Genomic DNA, 26,803 nt, shown 5'->3' with positions numbered 1-26,803 from the left:
GAAACCAGTGAAGATGGCTTTGCAATTATTTCTATGACTGGAATGGCACAAAGACACCTAAATGAAAAGCCAGACTTGAGCCCAATATATGCTGACTCTTTGTAAAATGAATTTTATTTCACAATTTACCAAAACCAAACCAAACAAACAAAAAAACCTGCCCTGGAATCTTGAAATTGATGTCTCTTTGCTTACCAATTTCTTTCCCCTCTTCCTTGCATGCATACTGGTTTACTGTAGAATTGTACATGAGTGTTGTGTTGCTAGCACTGATCTCTTTCTCGCTTTTTGATTGGTTCATTTTTAGGAAAAGGGAATTGTGCTTAAATGTCTATTTTGGGGAAAATAGCTTCACAAACAGCTAAAAGTAAATGCAGAGAATTTGTAACCAGATGTAAGAAATAAATGGTACAATACACTGAATATCAGACTTATAGTCTTGACAATGTATCTTACTTTGTTAGTAATGTAAATTAGGTTATAGAAATAATACAGATTCAGGTACAAAGGCATATTTTTGGCTTTTCAAAAATCATCCAAGACTGGGTAAATAAAATTGTCTTTGAACAAGTAGTATGCCAAAATCTGTCCTTCACACATCATCAAAATTAAGCCACATCCTGAAAAGAAATGTAAGGATATTCTGTATTAATATTACATACAAACATATGTAATATTTAAACTGATCTTATTTTATAAGCAGCAATATTTAAAGAGATGGTAGTTTTTATTACATCTTGGGTATTACAAAGAAGAAAGTGAAACTCCTCATATTAGTAACTTTGTTTTTTCATTTCAAGAACATTGATTTTCTCTTTTGTTTCTAATAATGAGACTTTATTCTTCTCTTTGTGTCCTGATCCCACAACTGTCTGTGTGTGGTCACTGGTGCTGGTCTGTGCAGAACCAATTCCTGACCCAGGATTTTGTTTCTTCACTGAGGATTTCAGTACAGCTCTGGGCACTGGTTAACAGCTTCAGGCTTCTACAGTTTTTTCTAAATCTCAAAAGTAATGAGTTCCCACATAAGAGGCAGGTATCTCTAATCATACACTGATACCTGCCTCTGGAATCTCCACTACATTGCATCTGACATAGCTAGCCTTTGCCCACAAAAGTTTATGCTCCAAAATATCTGTTAGTGTATAAGGTGCCACAGGACTTGTTGTTTTTACACTGAAGTCAGTGGGCGTTTTTCCATTCACTTCAATGGGCACAGGATAAATCAGGAGTCTTTGCAGTACTGATGACTTCATACTGTTCTATGGACCTACAGGACTGTGCCAGTGTGACTGATATTTGATCCTGGAATATAAATTTTAAGGCTTCACAAATGTTAGGTCTGAACTACTTGAATGAGTCCTTTTTAAAAACAGTATCTATTAAGTTGGGTGGTGAGCACACACATTCCCCTTTTTCATGTGAACCTGTTAGCCTTAGCCTTTCCCTGGGGTCACACTCTGGCAGCATCGGGGTTTCTTTTTCCTTCCAAAGTTCTTTCCCTACTGCGGAAATTTACTCTCGTCTGAATTCCCCACTGCAGGGGTCTCCCGCATCAGGCCACATTGAGGGCACCCTGCCACGGTCAATCTTCTGGAGTTTGATTTAGTATGTTTTGCGGGGACACGGTAAATTGAACTTATAGGACACCATCATCAACTGGAGTACTTCCCCACCAACCCCCTCTGTTAGGAGTTAAGGGGAGTCAACCAGAGCACAGTCTCCCTTGGACGTCCCTTAGCGGAGACAGCACAGAACCCTAAATTAAGGTACATCGACTCCAGCTGTGTAATTAACATAGCCAGAATTGCATACCTTATCTTGGCCTTCCCCTGCCTTCTGTTTCCGAGTTTTCTGAAAAAATCTGTGGTTTATATACAGCTGCCTGCCACAGCTGCCCTCCCAGCAGATTTATCTTCAATCCCTGCCCCACAGTGATCCGCTTGTCCTGATCTGGTAAGTCTTTGTAAGTGATGGAGGTTTGTCAGCTGTTTCCTACTCCCCTGCTACCAGCTACTGCATGAGTCAGCTATTTCAGAGGCCCTGCAGGTTTTTCCTCCTAGTTACCACACCCACCTGTGACAAGCTTTTTCTTAAGTTTGCCTCCTTCACGCAGAGCAGACCCTTCAGGAAGGCCTATTTGGTAGCAGTTTAGCCCAGATAACTTAATTACACTTTTCCTAAGCAGGAGGGCGGGTATCCCCCCAGTATATATCAAACCGTATGTTTGCTAGAGAGGGAAATCTCATAACTGGAGCTGGATGACGAATGGGTATTTCAGCATTTTCAGTGAATCAAAAAAGTTCAAGTGTTTTTAAGCATTATTCATTTTTTAAAATTGAAAGTACTTTCCAAATGAGAAGTCATTAGGAAAAAAAAAAACCTAGTGTTTAATTTTGATAGTTAGGATTTTTTTTTGCCAAATGTTTGTGTCATTAACTCTGCATTTTATACCAAAAAGAAGTTTGATCAAAGAATTTCACCTATTTCCACTGTTTTATAAATGCTATGAATGTATACAGTTTGTGATTATTTCAAAGTTAAATAATTAACCTGTACCTAAAGCCATCCACCAATGCAGCATCAGCGGGAGTTCAGACATAACTGTAAAATGAAAAAAAGGGCATCAGAAATTAGTTTAGGGTTTCTCACATGAAGAAAAACTGAGTCTTCTAAAATAAATATAGAAATTTAGATACAGTTAATAAATGTGGAAGGTCTAATGAAATTTGTAAGCTCAGATCCTGCAAACATTTGCCCACTTGATTAGGTTTACTACCCTGAGCTATCCCATTGAAAGTTATATACAGGTGTAATTATTTGCAGGATTAAGGTTTTATACTTTAAATTCCGTGAGGCACAGACTGTCTCTTTTTTGTTACATGTTTGCATGATATCCTATTGCTTCCCTGGGTATTGATCTCATGAAGCCAGAAAGTAACTTCCACTAGATTCACAAAAGGGACGCAGATGTTTCAACACCTACAGCATGATTCACAAAAGGATTTAGGTGCTTAACTGACACTGGGTGCTTAAATCTCAGAATTAGGCCTCACCAGCAGTCACAAAATTCTGAGCGTCTAAAAATCACCCAAAACCTGTACTTTTGCAGTAGCAGTTTCTTTGGTACCTATATTTCTGCAGAAAAAATTAATAATAATCATGAATTATTTTGTTTTGTTTTCTTAAAGAGGATTTGAATAAAAAGCATAAGAGAACCACAAAAGCCATCATCATTGGTTAATCCAGTTATGGTAGATTTGTTTTTGTAAAATTTCTTTAAAAGATTTTTTTTTTCTAGGGAAGGAAACAATTATTTTGCAGGATTAATAGGGATATAAACTGGAGAGATGGGATGAAATCCAATAAAGGAAATATTATACCCTGGTCCTGCAAGGAGGTATTTCTTTCCTATTTCTAATTTCTAGGATAAACGTAATAGGAATAATAGAATAAGTAGGCAAATTCCTATAAAAGCTTTGCAGTGGGCTGAAGAGACCCCACATTGGCTCTTGCATGGATGGAGTTAAAAATCTCTCCCCATCAACCAACCCTGCGCTGTGCTAACCAGCAAGAGTAGATCAGCAGGTGTTCCCACAAGTACTGCTGATGAACCTCATTTGCAGAAAGGACTTTTTATCTGAGAGGAAAGAGAGTGAGTGACAAGTGAGGATGCTGGAGCAGAGTGTAGCCTGTTTTCCTTGCTGGGATTTAGCTGAAATGAGCCACAACTTAGACCTGTTGTTATGGTCTTGGCCGAGGCAGGTTTCAGTTCTACATTGAACTATGCCTGAGGGATTTATATTTGAGCCTTAAGGGGGCAGGGCACTGAGGACAGTACTATTTTGTTGTTATTACAGCAGTGCACACTCTCCAGGCTGCAATTGGCTGGCTTCTTTCCATGGCTGCTCTGTTCCCAAAAAAGCCTCCTCACAATACAGTAAGACAATTTAATGTTTGGAAGATGTTGCAACAAAAGTGCAGTAAGATTTTTAAATGGCCATAACTCATCTGTAAGTGGTAACAGGTGCTTGAATGCAAGAAAAATGAAAACTTGAGGGGGTACGTGAGGGGGGAAAAAAAGGCAAAATTAGTCCTGTAAAAATTAGATCAGTAGTGTTTGACCAGCTCTACTTAATGTATGGTAACATGCATATGTTTAATAACATGCTCACTTACCTGATGAAGTTACGATAATATGAATAGCAGTAATTGTTATAGCATAATCCCAAACCCATTCTTCCACAATCAGGACAAACAGCAGTCCACAAATAAAGTAGGTTATCTCCAATGATATCAGAAGAACTAGAAAGGAAAACAGGTTACTTACTCTACACAGAGTTTTGGAAGGGTCGTTCTCATCCTTGCAACTTGTAACTAAAGGCAACAGGCAGTTCTGGTTTCTGAGGCTAACCTGTGCCCTGGTCTACCCTAAAAAATTAGGTCAGTTTAACTACTGCTGTAGAAGCTATAATGAGAAGGGATAAAAACAGGGTCACGTTAGGTGTGGGGTTTTTGAGTTCTTCCCCACACAGTGCGCTGAAAGGGAGAATAAGTTCCCAGTTTAAATGTGCAGCAGTGGCTCTTTATTTCATTACTGATCAAAAGTACCTGTTACAAAGTTTCTTTTGGGGGGCGAAGTAGGGCAGGTAGAGGGAATATTCTGGCCTTGACTTGGTTACACAATAACAAAAAGTATAGTCCACTGGTTTCAATTTATAATTTGATTTTATAACTTGAACGTGCCTTTGTTTTCCTAATAAAATGGCACAGGGCATCTATATCGGGGTAAGCAACCACTGGCACTGGTGCCAAGAGTGGCACGAGAGCTGATTTTTAGCAGCTCATGAAGCAGGAGCTCAGACCTGCCCTTTCTCCCTCAGGCAGCTAGGAGCTTGCTCAAATTAAGAAAAGACTAGCTAATGCTACCAACCATCACTTCAAGGGTAAAGCTCTGCATCTTAATTTGCTTATTAATGCAGCTGTTGTATGTAGGGCTATTAGTGACTTTAAAAAGTATCACAAACACTTAGACCGTACATAGAGGTCAATAAGTTAAATTTCAGCACTCCACCTCAGAAAGGCTGCTGACCCCTGGTCTATATTGTAAGCTGGTGATGTTGGGTTTGGGTATTTCTTAAGCAACTTCGAATGCAATAGTGTTTGTCACAGATGAACATACTTAGCTGCGTCTACACGTGCACGCTACTTCGAAGTAGCGGCAGTAACTTCGAAATAGCGCCCGTCACGTCTACACGTGTTGGGCGCTATTTCGAAGTTGAAATCGACGTTAGGCGGCGAGACGTCGAAGTCGCTAACCCCATGAGGGGATGGGAATAGCGCCCTACTTCGACGTTCAACATCGAAGTAGGGACGTGTAGACGATCCGCGTCCCGCAACATCGAAATAGCGGGGTCCTCCATGGCGGCCATCAGCTGGGGGGTTGAGAGATACTCTCTCTCCAGCCCTTGCGGGGCTCTGTGGTCACCGTGGGCAGCAGCCCTTAGCCCAGGGCTTCTGGCTGCTGCTGCTGCAGCTGGGGGTCCGTGCTGCATATACAGGGTCTGCAACTAGTTGTTGGCTCTGTGTATCTTGCACTGTTTAATGAAAGTGTGTCTGGGAGGGGCCCTTTAAGGGAGCGACTTGCTGTTGAGTCCGCCCCGTGACCCTGTCTGCAGCTGTGCCTGGCTCCCTTATTTCGATGTGTGCTACTTTGGCGTGTAGACGTTCCCTCGCTGCGCCTATTTCGATGTTGGGCTGAGCAACGTCGAAGTTGAACATCGACGTTGCCGGCCCTGGAGGACGTGTAGACGTTATTCATCGAAATAGCCTATTTCGATGTCGCAACATCGAAATAAGCTATTTCGAAGTTGGGTGCACGTGTAGACGTAGCCCTTATGTCCCAGACCTCACCAAATAGGAACTGAACAGACAGACATATCCTTTGCTGTCCTACCTGTCCACAAAATTAAAGGGGTGAAAAAGGGGGGAAAAAAGTTGTCTTTTTAAGAAGTCACTAATACAAATTTTATAAACATAATCCTGCCAGAGCAAAAATTATTAGGAAAATTAAATGTATTTTTTTAAAGAGCCCATATTTAATCTTAAAGTAAACTAAAGCTTTGATCCTGAATATCCTAATGCATGTGATTAACATTAAGCATGTGGGTATTCCCACAGAAGTCAATTGGACTACTCACGTGCATGAGTGTTTGCACAACTTTTGTAGCTGTCACAGAATTTTCAAAATGTAATACCTTATTTTTTTCTTTCTAAAAGGACATAATCTCCTAAAAACATCATACTTCCACCTTCGAATATTTATCCTACCATTACAGCAAGTATTAGTTAAGGTTACTATGACAAAAAGAGAATAGAGAAAAATATTTTTCTGCATTTCTTCACTTTAATTTATGCCTTTGTGTATTGTCAGTTTCATTCTTTCCTTATGTAGTCAGTTATTTAACAGTTTCTGCTGTTGTTTCTGCAGGTCTTTCACATAGCAATGTGTTAGAAAAAATTAAAAATCAGGAAAAGGTAATGGTAAAACCACACACCCCAAAAATGGCAAAAACAGTTGTGCAAATGGAATACCTGAAGCTACATTTTACTTTTTTCTTTAATTGACTAGATTTCAAGTTGATTGAGTCCCTTTAAATTTTACTGGTCATTTTAGTGCTCATGAAAATGGGGAACTACTTTGAGACAACCATAGTATAGGGAGGTACTGCATAAGCTTCCCAATAAAACTGTGCCAAAACCAAGACCTTACTCCTTCTGTGTAACCTCAGTTATCAGCTTTGGGCTTCTCTTTGGTCACAACTCAATTTTGTAACATGCACAAATGAGGCCTGCCATAAGAAGAGCAAGATCACCCTCTTTTGTGACCTCTGTCCTACACTTGAATCTTATCTATCTCTGGGTTAACAAACCTTCATCAGCTGCTGTTTTAGTCTGTTTATTTCACACTGTTTGGCTAACAGTTAAACGTTTTCCAAAGAGAAAAGAGATTACTGCACTAACCCGTTCCTCTCTTAGCCAGATTTTGAAAGGGATATTATTAGGAAAGTTAGGAAACCAACTAACTAGAAATACTCCACTACCACATGTTAGGCATATAGAGTAAACACTTTCATATCTGGCATTCTATCATCCAGAACTCTCAGATAACCAGCATTTTAAACATAAGTAAATTTTAGTTGCGTTTTCCGTAAGCACAGAGTCCTGAAAGTAAATAAAAATAAATACAGCAAATACAGTATAAGTTTACAGTGCACAATACTATTGTTCTTGGTAAATAAAGTACTCTGCATATGTTTTTGTTTGTTACTTAATTAATATCTCACCTTGTTTTTCTTTAGTGTGATGCATTGATAGGTATACCTCTCTATTATCCAGAATATTTGAATATCTGGCAACCTCCTGGTGCCACAGCTGCTGGATATGAAAGAGTTTACTTTATATCTTTGTCAGCAGAGCAATTTTTCTATATTACATAACATTTAAACATGGTCATAACCTGGGCGAAAAAACCAGAAAATTGGAAAAAGAGCCATAGCTCAGAGAAACAGACTTTTTCCCCCCCAAAATTGGCAGAAAGCTTCTAAATTTAATTGATAATGCAACTGTGTCTTTAATACAGTACTGTTTTGGAAACATATTTAGCCCCAGATGATATATTGTATGCATTTTCCCATACCTTCTGCCTGTTATCACATGATACTATGAGCTTGTATGTAGCTTGTTTCAGTGTAGTCATATGGATATGTTAGATGGTGGTCTGTAAATGTAGCAGAAACATAGGCATGGGAGCTAGTTATACCGGTGGGTGTGGGGAGCAGTTTGCAGTACTCCCAGGTTTTGTGGAGGGTCACAGCTCATGGCCCCACACCCGGAGTTCCTCTCCTGGCTCTGCCTGTACAGTTCCAACTGCCATCGGTCCTGGGTGCAGAGGTCTGCTTCTGGCCCCACACCTGGGATCGTTGCTTCAGGTCCCACACCCTGGGCTCTGTTCCCAACCCAATCTGTGGTTCCAGCCCCAGCACCCGTATCCCTGTTTGTGTCCCTCCTCCCTGCCCAGAATTACAGTTTGATCTTGGGTCCAGCTATAGGAAGAGGGGGCACAGACTAGAATACGAAGGGGCATAAGATAAAACATTTGAGGACCAGTGGTTTTCAGCACCCCCATTGCAAAAAATGTTCTAGTGCCTCTGAGGAGAAATCAGGCTCTGAGGGTAGAAGGAGCAAAGCCCCGCTTGATAGATAAGCAACAGCATACTTTCAGCAGACCTTTCAGCGGTATATGCGGTCTACAGCACAAAATGGCCATCAAGCAAGTTCTCCACATTATTCAACTGTGTTCCTGTGTGTTGCTAATGCAAAGCAAATACTTGGATTAAACATGGTATTAATGTGGAGCTTGGACTCTGGTGTTGCATCTGCAGGCCCATCTATTGCAGGGAGAGATGAATTCTATTTCAAAGTTTTTGTTGGCCAAAAAAGGAGATTTGTTTTCGTTCAGAGAACAGCTACAGAACTGAGAAGAGATTTTGGTAGTGCTGCCAGATGTTCATGCTGTCACAGAAGGTGACTCTACTTAAACTTTTAGCGTCATGGGAAAAAAAGAGATGGATGAAGACAGCAGGTGAGTACAGAGTGCAGAGCTCACAGTGCATCTCAGCCAGAAGAAGAGACAGAGGCAGCCTGTGCTTCACTGATGTCTTTATTGTACTGTAGTAAGAACCAAGTATGGCTGGATAACAGCAACTGTAAATTGTTCACTGTGAAGAACAAAACACATGAGAAACTACTGTCAACAATGGGATCCTTCAGACATCACCTGAAATGCACACGTTATCCATCATGTATGTAGTCATGCAAATAGGTCAGTGCCTTCAAGTGTCCCTTATCTGCAATAGGTAGCACTGGGTATCTTGTTCCTCATATAGCCATGCTGCCACCTGCTCCAGGAGCCGTGCTCACCTTTGTGGAGCATGGCTGTGACAGTACCTGTGCCACACGGAGATGCAAATGCCACAAGGAGGATTTAGGGTATGTCTATACTTACTGCCTGTTCAACGTGCTGCAGTTGATCTGCCAGAGTTGATTCTGCCATGTAAGACGTGGCAAAATTGATCTCTCTGGGCTTGGGCATCAGCCCTAATACTCCACACTGCCATCTGGAGTAAGGGATGCTGGTGCTAGGATGAAGAGCCCTGATCTACACCAGGGTGCGAAGTCAATCCTGATGTCTCAATTCTAGCTACACTAATGGAGTGGCTAAAATTGCGTACCTGGGATCGACTTTGATCCCTACTGTAGACCAGGCCTTAAACTAATTAAATTTATACAATTGTGACAGGAACATATGTGGCAACAGAGTATTGAACACATCTGGTCCTGAATCTGAGACGTTGAAATCTGAGAAGCTTGTTTTTCTGTCAGCCAGCAAAACAAAAAAACAAAACAAAAAACAAAACAAAAAAAAAAACTTTTTTGAAAAATCTGTTACCTTTCCCCACATTTTCAGATTTTTGGTTAATGTGTGTGTGTACATGTGTGAGTCCAACTGGCAACTAAAAATTAGTCTTTGTCCAAGTCCTAATTTGTTTGTGTAAATGAAAGTTCAGGCACTTTAGCATATCTGACACTGAAAACTTTGCCTACATAATAACTGCCATCATATTCTAGACTTTTCCCCCTCCTCTGTTTCAACAGCTTGTAAATCATAAATGCCCAATTTATGTTCAATCATATCAATTATAAATGCTAGAAATGCTAGAATTTGAGAAGCTGAAATGTTTCAACAATCTGCAAAGCGCTATTACTTTTTTGTGGGCAAATGTAACTTGAAGCATTGCTGTATTACATATTCAGTACCCAGTTATACTTTTGTTATTCACACAATACAGACATATAACATATTTTACTGCCCTTCTACTAAGAGTCATTACTGTTACATAAATAGTTGGCTTGTATTGTCATTGCATTCAGTGATAATTACAATTTTACTATGTATGTTTTTCTGCTTATGTCTCTGCCTGAGCAAATAGCACCAAAATATGTATTTATTATTAGGGGGTAGGGACATTATTATCTGCATAACTTCATAAAAATAAAAGGTAGAAAAACTTTCTTCAAATCATTCCATTCTACAAATAACAACAGATCTGGTATAAACAAGCTTATATTGTCATATGACTACAAACTTATGCCTTAATCAAAAGCAAAAAAGGATGGGAAAATGCATATTTCCTAAACTTTCCAAAACAGTACCTTTTTGAGTACATCATTCTATTGTCTATTTAGACACTTTAGTGATAAATTTGGACAACATCTTTGAATTATGGCCTTTTTGTGATTGTGTTGATTTTTCAGATTGGATGCCAATAGCAGTCATATTAGACATTATGTGATATAGAAAAATTGTACCATTTCCAGCAGCCACATTCACCCTTGTGATGACCACCACATAAATGTTTAACATGTGACAGCAAAGAATTTTTTCTAGGTGATGGGATACCCTTAAGTACTCAAAATGGATCCAGGCAAGTCTACTATATTGCATATAATATGTCTTCAATATATATTAACACCCTGCACATGAAGTCATGTAATAAATTATAATATTATAATTTAAATATAAATCACATCAATCATGTTGAGATTCAGTATTTATGTTGGCACTGTGCAAATGCAAACTAATTCAAAGTGTGTATGATCTATATTTTTCTAGTAACCCATTCTTCTGCTAATCTAATTTAAATGCTCTTTTTTACATCTAAAATCAAATCAGTAATGGCACTGAACAACCATCACTGCACTTTCTATTCCTGAAAGAGGTTAAGATTAAGGTCTCAATAATTTACATTGAACAGTTCTTATTCCAGCTGACATGGTTTTCCTTTGCAACACAGATTCCAAACCTGCTGAAGCTTAATTTATGTAAATGCTTCTTTTTTTCCCCTACAGAGAGACAGTAATGGCTTTGGAAAGTGTCAGATTTTTTAAGATCTTGGTCAAATACATATAGGCTGCATCTACACTACAAAATAACTTCAAAGTTACTTACTTCAAAGTTATACTTTGAAGTAGAGTGTCTACACACAAAATGCACCCTCCCTTACTTTGAAGCAGGCTTCCCCCTACTTCGAAGTTAAACATCTACACACAATCAGCCCCTAGTTCAAAGTAAGGGGCCAGGAAACGATACAGGCATAGGGTCACATGGCCTACAAGCTCTTCTGGGCTTGCAGCCAGCATACCCCTTAAAGGGCTTCTCCCAAGACCCCTCCTCTGCATGCCCCTACTCTGTCATGCAGACAGCAGCAGAGCATGCCCCCTCCCACCCTCCCCGAGGGCGAGGTCCTCTCCACCCTAGCCAGCCTGCTGGCCATGCTGGTCGCCCTGCTCTTTCAGTGGCGCAGCCGGGTCTTTCACATGGGACCCCGCCTGCTGGACCTGGCCACGGCACTGCTGCCCCTCCCCTAGACCCCCCCACCCCCTTCTGGTGCCAGTGAGTCTTCGCCACCAGCACCGAGTGTTGGGACCAGTTGGTGCTGGAAGACTGGGACAATGAGCAATGGCTGAGGAATTTTTAGATGACCTGCCAGACATTTGAAGACCTCTGCCACTGGCTCATTTCAGTCCTCCAGCACCGGGACACCCAGATGCAGCCAGTGCTCCCGGTGCAGAAGAAGGTGGCCATCACCCTGTAGAGGCTGGCCACCCTCAACAGCCTCCAATCCATCGGCCACCAATTTGGAGTCAGTGATGACTGAGGTAAGTCTGGCCCCCACCACGGACCCACCCTGGGAAGGGGACTACTGAGCAAGGGGCAGGGGAGGCCTCCTGGTCAGGTATTCATGGACGTATCTTCCTTCCTTCCGACAGGTCGTCCGAGCCATCATCAGGGTGCTCCTGTGACGTGTCGTGACCCTGGGGGACCTAGACACCACTTTCAACAGGTTCACGGACCTAGACTTCCCCAGTTGTTTCGGCACTCTGGATGGGACGCACATGGTGATCCAAGCTCTGGAGCACAGCAGGGGCGCCTACATTTTCAGGAAGGGGTACCACTTGATGGTATTCCAGGTACTGGTGGATGCGAGGGGCCATTCCCTGGACGTGTTCGTGGGGTGGCTGGGCAGGGCCATGATGCCCGGGTGTTCCAGAATTTGTGGCTGGGATGTCAGATGCAGCACGGCACATATGTACCCTTGAGGGAGCTCCCGCCTGGGGACATCATGATGCCCCCCTGCATCGTGGCCGACGCTGCATACCCACTGCACCCGTGGCTCATGTGGCCCTGTGCCTGATGCACCACATTGGCCCAGGACACCTTTAAGGGTCGCCACAACCATTCCAGGGGCACAGTTGAGTGGGCATTTGGGAGGCTGACGGGTAGATTTCACATCCTCCTCATCAGGCTGGATGTCAGCCTCCCAAATGTCCCCACAGTCATCACAGCCTGCTGTGCACTCCACCGCCTTGTGGAGGGCTGGCAGGAGCCTTTTATCCAGGGCTGGGCTGCGGACCTGGGGGCCAGCTATGAACAGCCGCCTGCTGCCCCGTGCGGCGAGGCACAGAGGGATGGGGTCAGGGTCTGGGATGCCTTCACTCAGGGTCTGTCCTGACACTCCCAGACACACTCTGCTCCATGCCCCCACAACTTCCCCATCCCTCACGCTCTCCCCCTCACAACTGTCCTACCAAGCACCAGGGACACAGGATTAGGGTGGGAACACTGAACTTTACTACTGGGGGAATAAACATTTTCAGCAAAACAGAACAGAACAATGTGTGAAACTATTTACAGTGCACAGGGGGGATGGTTCACAAGAGAGAGGTGGGAGGCTAGGTGGGGGGACTGAACTGGGTGCGGGGGGCTAGGTAGGGGAAGGCTCAGTCACCCAGAGGCTTGGGAGCGGGGAGCCATGTTTCCACGGCTGCCCCTACCGCCCTGGGTCCGGGGCCCCCCGAGGGGCTGCAATGGAGCCAGGACCACAGGGAGGTAGGGCTGGGGTGGGGGTACCATGGGTCGTGGTGCTGGAGGGGCCGCCTCGTCCTCGTTGTCTGCAGTGGGGGGACCGGTGGTATCCACCAGATGCTCTGGGGTGGTCACCTTCATTGGCCCTAGGAGCCTGTGCAGCTCCTGATAGTGGGGGCAGTGGGCAGACCATGTCCCCAACTGGCTGGCAGCATCATGAGCCTTCATGTAGGTCTGGCTGAGTTCTTTAACTTTGATCCACACGCTGCTGCTGTTGCAGTCAGGGTGGCCTCAGGTGGCAAGGCTGCTGGCCAGACGGTCAAAGGCCTCTGTGTTCCACTGCCAGGCATCAGTTTACCAAAGACCTCCTCTTCCCCACAAGAGGTCCTTCAGCTCGTCCTCAGTCCATGAGGGTCCCCTCCTGGCACAGCCCTTGCCCAGGCGCTGTGGGCCCTCGGACTCCTCGTCTGGGGGCCAGGGGTTCCTGCTGTGCTGCCGTGGTGGGCAGGGGTTGCAGAGGCTGGGTGCTGCATCAAGCAGGGGCAGTCCAACTGGGAGCTCACGCTGCCCCTGCGTGTGGCACACTCTCAGCTTCCGGCCTGGGGTTGCCAAGCAGCTGGTTCCTTTAAGGCAGCTGGGAGGGACCATACAGACCTGCCTGGGCTGGGCAGACTGTCTCCATCCTCCAGGGGGCCACCTCCTTGGCGAACCCCTTACTTCGAAGTAAGGCATGCAGAGCATGTACACACGTTACTTTGAAGTTAAACTTCCAAGTAAGCCACTACTCCATTCCTGGGAATGGAATAGTGACTTTGAAGTTAGCCTCCCTTACTTTGAAGTTAACTTTGAAGTAAAGGAAGGTGTTTGTAGACAATCTTCATGCTACTTCAAAGTAGCCCCTTACTTCCAAGTTAACTTCAAAGTAAGTTTGTAGCGTAGACGCAGCCATAATGATTTCTATTAGCTCAAATTATACTTTATTCTCGATTTTAGTACAGTGAAATGCCAATGGATTAAATCCTGACATTTTATCTTACTTTGTATTCACTCACATCAATGGCAAAATTGCCATTGATGTCAACAAGAGGTTTATGTGACTTAAGAATTTGGTTTATTATTTGTAAGGCCCTATCAGAAACTGGGTGGAATGTGGATTTTAGAAATCTTTGCTGTAGTAGAGATTAGATTCAGTAACCTTACACAAAATAGTTAATTGTTTTATAATGACTATGTCTTCTTCATGGTAGAACATTTAGTTTCAATTAAGAGATGCAAATTTGGAAGGAGAGAGCATGGGAAAGGCTACTGATAACTGAGGGGACAAGAAATACCTTATTTTATATAATGATATGCTGTTGAACTGTTATGGGGAGAGGAACAAACACTTAAAATTCTATAAAATTAAAACATCGTTAAAACATTGAAACTAGGTGGAGCGGCATTATTAGATTGTCTTAAAATGATTCATGCATATGCACGTGGGGGAAGTTGTGTTTATGCCCACAGTCCATTTTCTTAGATTTTCATAAGCTGAGAAACTAACTCAAGATACCTAAATAATTTGGGTTAGTCCATGAGGGAATTGTCTTAAAATCAAAAGGTGCCAAACCATCAAACATTTCCAACCTGTGGAGATTTAAAAGAAAAAAAAAGTTAATCACTTGCAGTTTTGCACACACTGTCATTGTTAATGTGTATACTGTCACAGTTAATGCACTGCTGTCACTAGTTACATTATGTAATGTAGTTTACTCTATGAGCTCTTTGAAACAAGATTCCAAATTGAGTATTCTGGGATGGAGACTTCACAGATGTCTGTGGTTTATGCCACTGTGTCTCATGGACTTGCCTTCATATGCTGCATCTTCACTCTGATTTAATATCAATTTGACACCACAAACATTCTTAATGACTGTTGGAAGCAATGCAGCTTGTCTTTCTGGCAGCCACCAAAAACAAAAAACAAAACCTTTTTTGAAAAATCTGTCACCTTTCTCTGGGTTTTCAGGTTTTTTGTTTAATGTACGTATGTACATGTGTGAGTCAAACTGGCAACTAAAAATTAGTCCTTGTCCAAGTCCTAATTTGTTCATCTAAATGAAAGTTCAGGCACTTTAGCATATCTGATGCTGAAAACCTTGCCTACAGAATAACTGACATCATATTCTAGACTTCTTCCCCTCCTCTGCTCCACCAGCTTATAAATCATAAATGCCCAATTTATGTTCAGTCATATGAATTATAAATGCTAAAAATTCTTACCTGAATGCTGTGAAACAAATGCTTAGGACTACATAGTACACAGTGTAGAAAACTACTACACATATCAACAGGTTCAGCAGCACAATCTATAAAGAAAAAAATGAAATTAAGCCTACCTCCTTAACTGCATTTGTTGGGTGCAGTGCCATGAAGTGATGCTAGATTTCTATTTCTTCATTTATTTATTAATATTTAAGAGGAAAGAAGTATTTGGGTCAGGTTTTGAGCTCATCTTATAAACAGTTCTGGAGTAAGTGACACAGTGTTGCTAAAATGTATTTTTTAAATAAATCAGCCCTGTTTTTATATTTTTAAAAGACATGGGTAGTGTACATTTCTTTCTTACTATGTGTCCACAGATTAACTCCTTGAGGCATACATAATCAAAATGGCAAAACAGAGAGCATGTTTCCAGGCAGTTTATGATCTGCATAAAGAGGTAAGAGCCTGAAAATATCCAGGGGCTTAATCAAATCTAGTTATTAAACGCTAGGAAATGTCTTCCCTGTGATTGCCAGTATGAAGTGTATGCAAATATGTGTAGAGAAAAAACATAAACTTTTTATTCTGTTGTTGTGTCTAGAACTCCATGTGATGCTACTGTTTAGTTTCACCAACAAGAACATTGACTGCTGTTTAAATAAAAATTTTGAGAGAAAATTTGTGTATCAAAACAAAATTAAAAGCTTTACTGAGGATATTTGTAAAAAACAAAAAAATGTTCAAGTTTTAGAAAGCAACCTCACATGCGCATATACACTGTGTACAGGCCTGAACACCTATTCAAAGATTCATATGCATGAAACCCAGAGGTGTGCATTAGTTTCAAATGCGTACTTAAAGCCAGTAAGCAAAAGGGTAGCCCCGGATGTTTACAGCACAGATCTGCAGGGAGGGATCATTCTTGAGCAATGCAGTCAGAAAACATATGTCCTCTCCCTCCACTTCTATACTGTCTAATGTTTGCTCCTTCTGACCAGTGTTTTATCTCACTTTCTCTCCTTTTGTTTCAAAGAAGTACTCTTAGTTACCCCTTTAATTTATCCCCACATTCCTTCCCAATTTACTATTCTTCTTCCCCCTAACTCTCCCATTTTTCGTCTCCCATATCCTCAACTCCTTCCCAGCACGTTCTGTCTTGGCCTCTGCACTTTTTGCAATTTTCTTTTTCTTTCTTTCTTTCTTTCACACAGAGCACCTTTCTCTTCCTATGGCATCTAACCCTTTTCTTTTCCTCATGTGCTTCATCCCCCACCCTATCTCTGGAGACTAAATAGATGTGCACGTGTTTAATTCTTCCACATGGTTAGGTGGTTGGCTGACTCTTTCCAGCTTTTGCTTACAGCTCCTGGATTGTGCAATGAGTGAAACAGATACCTGCAGAGGGCGAGCCACAGACAGTGAAGGCAAGAGAAGGCGACTGACTCCCACCTATTACCCTGGAGCTAGGATGGTGGGTAAATATTTGTTTGTTCGCTGTACATAGGTTTTTCTTCCCTTGCAGTCAAAGATCCATACAAAAACAAAAGGGAGATTAGCGCTCTCGGTGTTTTTAGGTATTTGCTATTAGTAATTTATATAGAGCTGTAAGCATTCGCAGCTTGGTAAAGTCCAGTAATTAGTAGGCAAGACACAGGTTTTATGCTCTGGGCCTAATCCTGCACTATTTTTCACCTTGGTAACCACTTACACCAGTGCAAAGAGACTGTGAACTACAAATATTCTGGAAGCATTTTACACCCACTTTGCATTTGGGTAAATGATTGCACAAGGTGCTAGGCAATGGAAAATCAGGCCCTCAACATAGTTCCTTTGGGTAAGTCTACGCTAGGGAAATAAGTCGATTTCAGATACGCAATTCTAGCTATGGCATTTGGGTAGCTAGAATCAACACTTCGGAATCAACTTCCCTTGTGAAGACCAAGCCTCTCTCGTCTCACATCCAAGTCCCTTACTCCATGCGATGGTGTGGAGTACAGAGGTCAACGGCCAAGCCCAGAGCGGTTGATTTTGCCACATCTTCACCAGACATGCAAAATAAAACTCCAAAAAATTGCCTGCCAGTGCATCAATTTTCTGGTAAGTATAGACAATCCCTTTGTTACTAGGAGCTGTCATCTAGCCTGAGGGCAGAATGACTTAAGTCCTACTGGGAAAAATAGGAAGTGATGTCCACTTTTGTTTTGTTAGGCTTTAACCCAACTCCCATGGAAAGCAACAGAGATGGCAGCAAGCTTTAAAGAGGGTAGTACTTTGTGGAATTCTTTGTATCAGAACATACTTTTTTCAGCAAGAACTACATATATTCAACAGAGAGGGCTGGCAAAGGAAACTTGGGCATAGTTGGGTGACGGAGATTTGCAGGACAGGAAACAGAAGATGGGGATGGCATGTGCGCAGAAAAATGAGATCATGAGCTTGAGAAAATTAGCCCCTTAGTTTGGCAGCTTTGTGCTTATCCAGAGTGGCATAAAGCAGATGGAGTATTCTGGTAAATCTGTCACTGAAAGTTTTGTTGGTGGTGGTGACTGGCTTTTAAAACCACAATCACAAGTTTGGTATTTGATATTTGGTATTTGGTCAGAAATGTTTTTTTTTTCCATCACCAAAAATGTCAATGTTTTGTCAAACCTGACATTTATTTGGTTTGCAGGTTTGCTGACAAAACTCAAAAACTTTTGAGGAAAGCAGACACTTCCCATGAAAATTTCCATTTTGTCAGAAACCCAATTTTCTACTGGGGTTGGGGGTTGGGAATTTTGAGGGGAAATTTTTGACCCCTTAGAGGATACCACACAAACAGTTAAAATACACACACGCCAGGAAAGTCTGTCTCTAAAATTCAGTTTAATCTGTGACTGAAAACACTACTATAGACTACTTCTAATTTCATGGTGGGTTATTGCATACTATCTCTAGAGGGAAGAATTAGGGTTGTTTGGGTGCTTTAAATGTGCATTTCAGTACCTTAGTATGTTTGAATTTCTTTTAAATTTAACTTTTAACTCAGAATTAAATATTTGGTAACAGCTGGTTAATGTGTTACAAGCTGAGTAGCTATTTAGTTTCTGAAAACTAATTTTATGAGGCCCACAAATGTTAATCCCTGTTGGCATTATGCCATGAATATTGTGCATTCATGATCCCAATTTAAAACACCACCATACTGGTGCAAGTTATTTCTGTCAGCTAGGTCTGCTGGTGAGTTTTAACCTCATTTATTCCTGGCTTTTAAATAGATGGTTAGCTTCTGGCACAGGGATTACATCTTCATCTGTGTCTTGTATGGTTCTAGTGCCTAGAAACTAATGGCATGCTGTACAAGGCTTGAAATGAAGGGATGTGGGGGGAATATAGTTTCCCTTTTTATTTATTATATGTGAGGAGATGAAAGGGAATGCAAGTTCCTTTCATTTAAGTTGTCCTGGAGCATTTGAACTCCTTCTAGATTCCCACACATTCGTAACAACCAAAAAACAGGTGACTCTTCCTTTCTTAACACTGCAATTACATAGGCGTAGAGGATTTTTCCCATAGAAAGTACTCTATATAATATTTGCTCTTAACAGGTATATAGGTAAAGAACATATCAATAATATATAATATATTTATTTCATCTAGTGCTTTTATTCTCCATACACTGGATGAGATATGTTATTTATTTCATATAATAAGAAAGCTATGAACTTTCTGCAGAAGTAAATTGGTCACAGTGTCAATTCTGATAAAAGTTTATGTAGATTAATTGAATTTAATGTGCTTATGTACAGGAATAGGATGAGTTAGGCTAAGCAAGATTTAGGAGAATACAATATCAGTTTTTTTCCTTAATAAATCCTGGACATAAAACATCCAACACTATGCTCTGAACCTTCATTTCTCTGTCTCTTCAGAGACTGTTCAATTGCTTACTAGACAAAGTTACTCTTCTCTTACAATGGAAATGGTATTTTCTTGCTTTATTTTTTTGACAGTAAACTTCTGTAACATCCTCTCTATTACTATCTTTAGCTGACTCATCAGGGGCTTTTTTGGTTTCAGCATCCTAATTATCTGACTCATGAAAAATTATCGAAGTTTGTGCCTTAACAGTACCTCTTAAGCCAGGGGTCAGCAACCTTTCCAAGGTGAAGTGAAGAAATGTGATCATTTGTCGCCTATGCGTGGTCTGAGTGCTGGTGATATTTTTTAAAGTCACTAAGGCTATGTCCACACTTGCCCCATACTTCAAAGGGGGCATGGTAATCAGGCTGATCGGAGAATCCTAATGAAGTACTGTGATGAATATACACCAATTCGTTAGGCTAATTCTCCCTCTGGCAACTTCAAAGTGTCAAACTTCAAAGTGCCGGCATGCTGTGTAGCTGGCCAAAACTTTGGGCAACAAAGGCACTTTAAAATAGCGTGGGCACTTTGAATTACACCTACACATTAAAAATAGCCCCTTAAAGGAGTTCATGGTTCTGTCTCTACACCTGGTATTTTTTTCTGGCTTCCTGGCACCAGCTGCTGCCCTGATGCACTACATGGCAGCAAGGCTGTTGTGGGGGGTTTCCCCAGGTGGCTAAGATTTTCAGTGCCTTTCTGCCACTGGAGGGATGTCTCCATCAGCAGCTACAAATTGCAGCGGGGGCTTGCAGCTGCCCAGGGGTAACAGTTCAAGTGGCCCTTGAGCAATGGACCCCACACCCCAAAGCCAAAAAAAAATGTTTTGGGGCCATGTCAACTGACTACTCAACCTCCCAAATATCAAACTGGCCCACAGTGGCAGTGAAATTTGGCGAGTCCCATCCCCCAGGTTGGTAATTTCTGCGTAGTGAAGAAGAAAGGCAAAAATCTTTTTTCCTGGCCTTTTCTAACCTCTTTTTTCTAACTTTAGATCCCTTCTCACAGGGAAGAGAGGGTAGAGGGTCCGTTGAGAACACAGAGTGTACACAGACTTATATAGTGAACTGGGAACCCCAAAACTCTTCCCTCAGCAACTCTTCTTTTTCCAAATCTTTACTATCTACTTTTTCTTCAAGCTTTTCATTGTCCCTGTGTTATTTTCATGGGTAAAACCCACTTCTTAAATGACTAAATTTTCATATCCACCCAAAATGTATTTCCTGTATGACCTTGTAAAATGGGAGCTCAGTGAACACATACGTCTTCTGTATTCAAATCTCTAAATTTCCATGGTAATTGCTTGTACAATGGACATAGATAATCATGGCTTCAGTACTTAGGGGAAAAAGTTGATGCAGAATAGTGAAGTTATTAAACACTCTCATTAATTATAACATTGGCCCATCCTTTAACTGATTAAAATTAAAATTTGGCTAAAGTACTACAGAATGACAAATGATAGAATTATTCTAGTTTGATGTATGGAAAGTCTAAGGTGAGTGTTAGTCTTATCTAGCATCCTTATGATCTGAGTGGGGAATAAAGCACATCAATTACAGTAGTTTATGAGCCACAGTGAGAACAAAAGCAACACAAAGGTATCTATAGTGGTTACAGGCGTGCAGCCTAATCCTGCAAGTTGCTTAGCACTTCTGTGAAATGCCAGACACGCATGATTCCTAACATCAGCTGAACTGAAATGATGCCAGTGATAGTGGGGAAATCTTTGTACCTTTCTGGATCAGGTCCATGGGCAGCAAAATAAACTGAGATTTACTGGAAAGATGCAAATTGATATAGTAAAATATTCCACCACAGATAATCAATGGGCAGGAATTTTAGTAAAAGAAGCAGTGTAAAAAACAAATCAAACCATACCTAGAAGGTATTCAGGGAACTGGATATGAATTTGCACTTCAACAGGATGGCAAAAATAGGTTGCAGGCTGTGTATGATATATTTTAGAAGAGGCCAGAGAAGTAAATCCCTTTCTGTGCACGACATCTAGAACAATATAAATAATTCTAGGTCATGCAGTATCAGAAAGACAGTGATAAACTGGAGATTTAGAGAACAGCAGTAAAAACTAATCAAGGACTTGAACTGACTGCTGAAGAAAAAGTAAGATAATTAAATGTGTATAATTGGGATATGATACCTGTGTATTGTCTGAAGTGTAATTAAGAAACGTGGAAGGAAACAGCTGCTGAAAATATAAAAATTCACAAAACATTTTGAAATGTCAAGTTGTTTACATTTTGTGGATTTTAAAGGAGACATTTTATTTTGATCTAACTGATCTTATCAAAATCAGTTACTGAATATTTTCATTTTCCCTAAACAGGAGTTTTGGTCAACAGAAAATTGGATTGTCCTTAAAAAGCTCCCAATAAGTCTTTAAAAGTTGCTAACATATTTATTAATAAAAAAAAGGCAAATGTCAAGTTTTTACAGTAAAAATGCACAAACAATTGTGAATCAAAGGGCTATACAATATAAGGAACGAATGGACAAACCTGTGGTGGTATATTGGAGAGCTCAAGCTTAGAGATTTATTAGGCATTTATAAGAATTATATGTAGAAAACTGTACCCTCTTTGTATCTATATCAGATGATGAAAGTTTTAGTATTCGCTATTATCACTATAAAGGAGGGAGAGCACTTTTCATTTGCTTATTCAGAATCTGAAAACTGGAAAGCATTCCGTCAAAATAAAGGCAATTGTGTTGTTTTAAATATCTGCTGTAGCTGTGTAATGCGATAACTACTGTAAAATGACCTAAGAGGCAATACAAGTACAGTTCTTTTTTACCTTGGTCTCAGGAAGATTGATCTTAAGAGCCATGTGCACATCATAAGCAAAAGGAAGTGATGAAGTTATGTTCCTTATGTCAATGTTAGCTGTGAAAAGAAGCCATTTTTTCTCTCAAAAACGCTGCTGTAGGTGCAGTATAAGACAGATTGAAACAATGTTATTGGATTAAACTGAACCACGACACTGGCCATCTGTGAGGTAACTATAAGCTGCTGTGGACCAAACAGAAAATCCTTACTAGCTCATTAGATGCTCATGCTGTTTTAAAGATGGTCAGCCAAAACATGTCTGTAATATGTCTTAATCAAGTCTGCAAATAGAAAGCAGCAAATAATATTTTCTATTTTCTTTATGCAATGTTCTTTGATTACAGTTAATATCAGTTTTAAAGTTTCCCACTTCCAGTTAATCTTACAGTCCATAAAATTAATTTTGTTCTCCTATTTACTTTAAATCTGGAAAGTACATTCTTTTGTTCTTTGTTAGCAGTTCTCTCAAAGTTAACATTATTACATCAGCTGTAATTCACATTTAACCAGGTATGGTTATGTTATGTTTTGTGAAAAAATACTAGTCTTGTGATACTGACTTTCTCTTTTTCTTGAATCTCATTAGCTATGTCTACACGTGAAGCCTACATCAACGTAGCCTATTTCTATGAATAACGTCTACATGTCTTCCAGGGCTGGCAACATCGACGTTCAACTTTGATGTTGGGCAGCACCACATCGAAATAGGCGCTGCGAGGGAACGTCTACACGCCAAAGTAGCACACATCGAAATAAGGGTGCCAGGAACAGCTGCAGACAGGGTCACAGGGCGGACTCAACAGCAAGCCGCTCCCTTAAAGGGCCCCTCCCAGAGACAGTTGCACTAAACAACACAAGATCCACAAAGCTGACAACTGGTTGCAGACCCTGTGCATGCAGCATGGATCCCCAGCTGCAGCAGCAGCAGCCAGAAGCCCTGGGCTAAGGGCTGCTGCCCACGGTGACCATAGAGCCCCGCAGGGGCTGGAGAGAGAGCGTCTCTCAACCCCTCAGCTGATGGCCGCCATGGTGGACCCCGCTATTTCGATGTTGCGGGATGCGGATCATCTACACGTGCCCTACTTCGACGTTCAACTTCGAAGTAGGGCGCTATTCCCATCCCCTCATGGGGTTAGCGACTTCGAAATCTCGCCACCTAATGTCGATTTCAACTTCGAAATAGTGCCCAACACATGTAGCCGTGACGGGCGCTATTTCGAAGTTGGTGCCGCTACTTCGAAGTAGTGTGCACGTGTAGACGCTGCCATTCTGTTTCTTGGTGGCATGGAATTCAGCAGTTTTTGTAGCAGCTCCATGTGTCACTGAGCAGTCTTTAATGTTATCTATCTATCCAGATAGATAGATGATACAGGTTGGACCTCCCCCATCCAATGCCCTCAGGACCTGATGGCTATGTCTACACGTGAAACCAACATCGAAATAGCTTATTTCGATGTAACGTCTACACGTCCTCCAGGGCTGGCAACGTCGATGTTCAACTTCGACGTTGCGCGGCACCACATCGAAATAGGCGCTGCGAGGGAACATCTACACCCAAAGTAGCACACATCGAAATAAGGGTGCCAGGCACAGCTGCAGACAGGGTCACAGGGCGGACTCAACAGCAAGCCGCTCCCTTAAAGGGCCCCTCCCAGACACAGTTGCACTAAACAACACAAGATACACAGAGCCTACAACTGGTTGCAGACCCTGTGCCTGCAGCATGGATCCCCAGCTGCCGCAGCAGCAGCCAGAAGCCCTGGGCTAAGGGCTGCTGCCCACGGTGACCATAGAGCCCCACAGGGGCTGGAGAGAGAGCATCTCTCAACCCCTCAGCTGATGGCCGCCATGGCGGACCCCGCTATTTCGAAGTTGCGGGACGTGCAACGACTACACGGTCCCTACTTCGACGTTGAACGTTGAAGTAGGACGCTATTCCTATCCCCTCATGGGGTTAGCGACTTCGACGTCTCGCCGCCTAACGTCGAAGTTAACTTCGAAATAGCGCCCGGCGCGTGTAGCCATGACGGGCGCTATTTCGAAGTTAGTGCCGCTACTTCGAAGTAGCGTGCACGTGTAGACACGGCTGATAGGTCCCAGATGAGGGAATTTGCTGGACAAAGAGAGATCCCCTGCTCTGGCCACCCAGTCTGTTGCCTTTCCCTGCTGCCCGCTCTTCTTTTGCCCCTCCCTTCATCTCCAACCCTGAGGCCCCCTGACCTCCTGTCTAGATCTTAGCCCCTGCTGGGCCAACACCTGCCTGGCCACCTTGAGGTGCTGGTCATGGAGGCCAGCTCCAGCCTTGGCCAGACTGCCAGACATGGTCCAGGCCCCATGGATGCTGGTTCTGGATGTGGCCATGCCCACAGCCACAGCTGTGTGGGCACAGGCTCCACCCCGACTGGGCAGCTGGCATGGTCCCCAGATGCTGGATGTAACCCATGACAAGCTGCTGGCATGGCCCCTGCCCTGCAGGTGCCTGGTGCAGCCCCAGCCAGGCTGTCAGTGCAGTCCCAGTTCTGCAGGTACTGGGTGCAGCCCCGCGTAGGCCAGCTCCAGCTGGCTGTTGCCTCTGGCCGAGCACACAAACCCCACTGGACTCCCCTGCCCAAGGCAGCCAGGCTCCTGCTACTAACCTCCCAACCCAGTGTCTCTGGTCCAGTAACATCCATGGTCTGGCAGGATGTTGCTAGACAAGAGAATACCAGTTTTGGGAGCTTAAACCTGTGCAAAATGGTTCTAGAAGCCAAAAATGGAATGACTATGAATTTAATTTCTTTGCTACCATTAAAAACTGAGAAATTAAAATTCTTAAATTTTTAAGAGAAAAAATTTAAATGGTTTATTTTAAAATATAATCTGTATTCTACAAATAGGAGCTCCATGTGTACCTTTCTTCAGGTTGTAAATATAGGGGAAATAGCTATATTTTTTGTATGAAATTCCCCTCAGAAACAATACAATGCCTATGTATTTCATACAACCTATTTTGAAGATATAAACAGTACCCAGGCCATGTTCTGGACCTACAGGAATAGGTTATAAACAAGCAATAACCTGGAATGAATTCACAGAAATGTTAGGATTAAATAGAAAACTAATTACCAAAAGTCATAATGAATTATTTTGTAATAATCTGTTTGCAAACAGAAGAAAGGTTAGGTTTACTATTATTTTTTGACAAGGAATCTATTCAAGCAGCCCAAATTATAAAATGAGTTCTAGATACCCAACTTTCATTGAAAGGTAATGCAAGTTGAGTGCCTAGCTTCTTATGCTTCTTTGAAATCATAGTTTCAATTTACTTACACGGTATCATAAAAGTCAACATTTTTGGTAAGGTTGCAGTTGGAGGTAGACTCAGAAAAGGAAAATATTCATAGGATGACTGATCCTAAAAAAGCCTAAAATACTTCATAAATATATATATAAGCACTGCCCCTGAAATTGTTGTAGCCAAGTGGCATACAGAATGCTGCACCACAGGGAAATTTTGGCCAACACCCTTATGAAGTTCCAATGGCATTTGCATATATATCCATATTAAATCCTAGTCTTGTCTGCTTTGAGGTGTCTTAAATATGTTTAATTTGTTAAGAGTGAAAGAAGTAGACATGAGTGATTTTGGGGTCACCAAAACTATTTATAAATTTCAAATGAATTTGTAAATAATTTTGGCTGAGAAAATTGGATTATTTTTAAAGTTGAAATGGATTGTACCAGCTGTTTCAGAATGAAACACCTCAACTTTTAATTTTGGAAAAGCCCTTTGTTCAGAAATTGAGTTTTAGAAATCTGGAGGTAAAAAAAACCCAACCCTAAACACCAAAAGATGGAAAAAAATGAGAAACTATTATTCCAGGGCCGTGTCTACACTAGCCCCAAACTTCGAAATTTCGAAGTTTACTAATGAAGCACTGAAATACATATTCAGCGCTTCATTAGCATGCGGGCGGCCACGGCACTTCGAAATTGACGTGCCTCACTGCCGTGTGGCTTGTCCCGACGGGGCTCCTTTTCGAAAGGACCCCACCTACTTCAAAGTCCTCTTATTCCTATGAGCAGATGGGAATAAGGGGACTTTGAAGTAGGCGGGGTCCTTTCGAAAAGGAGCCCCGTCGGGATGAGCCGTGCGGTGGCGAGGCGCATCAATTTCGAACTGCTGCGGCCACCTGCATGCTGATGAAGCGCTGAATATGTATTTCAGCGCTTCATTAGTAAACTTCAAAATGGCCATTTGCATGGTCATTTGGAAGTTTGGGGCTAGTGTAGACACGGCCCATATCAAACAAAACTTTTTGGTTTTGTTTCGGCAATAAGTGGGAAAAAATTAGTTTAAGCTCTCCCCAAACCATTTTTTCCAGCTGTTTCAGTCTAGCTCTACAATGAGACAATGACCTTGTTCTAGTACAGAGGGAGATTAAATCACCCTGATGAGCTCAGCTAATTCTGTGCACTGCCCCTCAGAAAAAGTGTAGGGGCACGGCAGGAAATATAAGAGCAGGGCCATACCCTGCAGTTGGAGCCAGCCATCCTTTCCAGGGAGCAGAATTGTCAGCAAAGCCTATGATGACCAACTGTGGCAGATAACATTTGCTCTGAACCAACCTGGAGAATAGACGAACAGCTTCCCTAGGAGATGGAAACCCCCAAAGAAAGTGTTAAGCAGGCTACACATCAAAAAGCCAGGTCCCAGTGGCAAAGGAGGGGTCCCGTGTGAGTAAGACATTGGTCCTGTGGTGGTGCCAAGAATGAGGCAGTGACCCCATGTTTTCCCATGAGCCCTGCGATTGATTTCCTTGTTGCTTCTAGGTCACTAG

General features: G+C 42.1%; 1 protein-coding gene across 1 annotated transcript; it reads right to left on the bottom strand.

The window, feature by feature from the left end:
- Positions 1-525: 525 nt before the first annotated feature.
- TMEM244 (transmembrane protein 244) lies at positions 526-21,984 on the bottom strand. The gene is made up of 6 exons (XM_074988775.1): positions 21,952-21,984; positions 15,251-15,336; positions 14,541-14,614; positions 4,180-4,305; positions 2,560-2,604; positions 526-620 (listed from the first exon to the last, which is right to left on the bottom strand). Exons 1-6 carry the CDS (start codon positions 21,982-21,984, stop codon positions 526-528), a joined length of 459 nt encoding a protein of 152 aa, XP_074844876.1.
- Between the last annotated feature and the right edge of the window lie 4,819 nt (positions 21,985-26,803).

This window comes from Carettochelys insculpta, chromosome 3 (genome assembly GCF_033958435.1).
Source record: "Carettochelys insculpta isolate YL-2023 chromosome 3, ASM3395843v1, whole genome shotgun sequence".
In the NCBI taxonomy this organism is placed as follows: domain Eukaryota; kingdom Metazoa; phylum Chordata; order Testudines; family Carettochelyidae; genus Carettochelys; species Carettochelys insculpta.
The sequence above is the reverse complement of the archived record's forward strand: the minus strand, read 5'-3'. Positions and strand labels throughout refer to the sequence as shown.

Coding starts and splice junctions, on each gene's coding strand:
- TMEM244 (XM_074988775.1), bottom strand. CDS start 21,984: ATGGCTCTTAAGATCAATCTTCCTGAGACCAAG. Junction 15,337..21,951: donor TCAATCTTCCTGAGACCAAG/GTAAAAAAGAAC, acceptor TTTTCTTTATAG/ATTGTGCTGCTGAACCTGTT. Junction 4,306..14,540: donor GACTAACCCAAATTATTTAG/GTATCTTGAGTT, acceptor TTTCCTTTCTAG/TTCTTCTGATATCATTGGAG.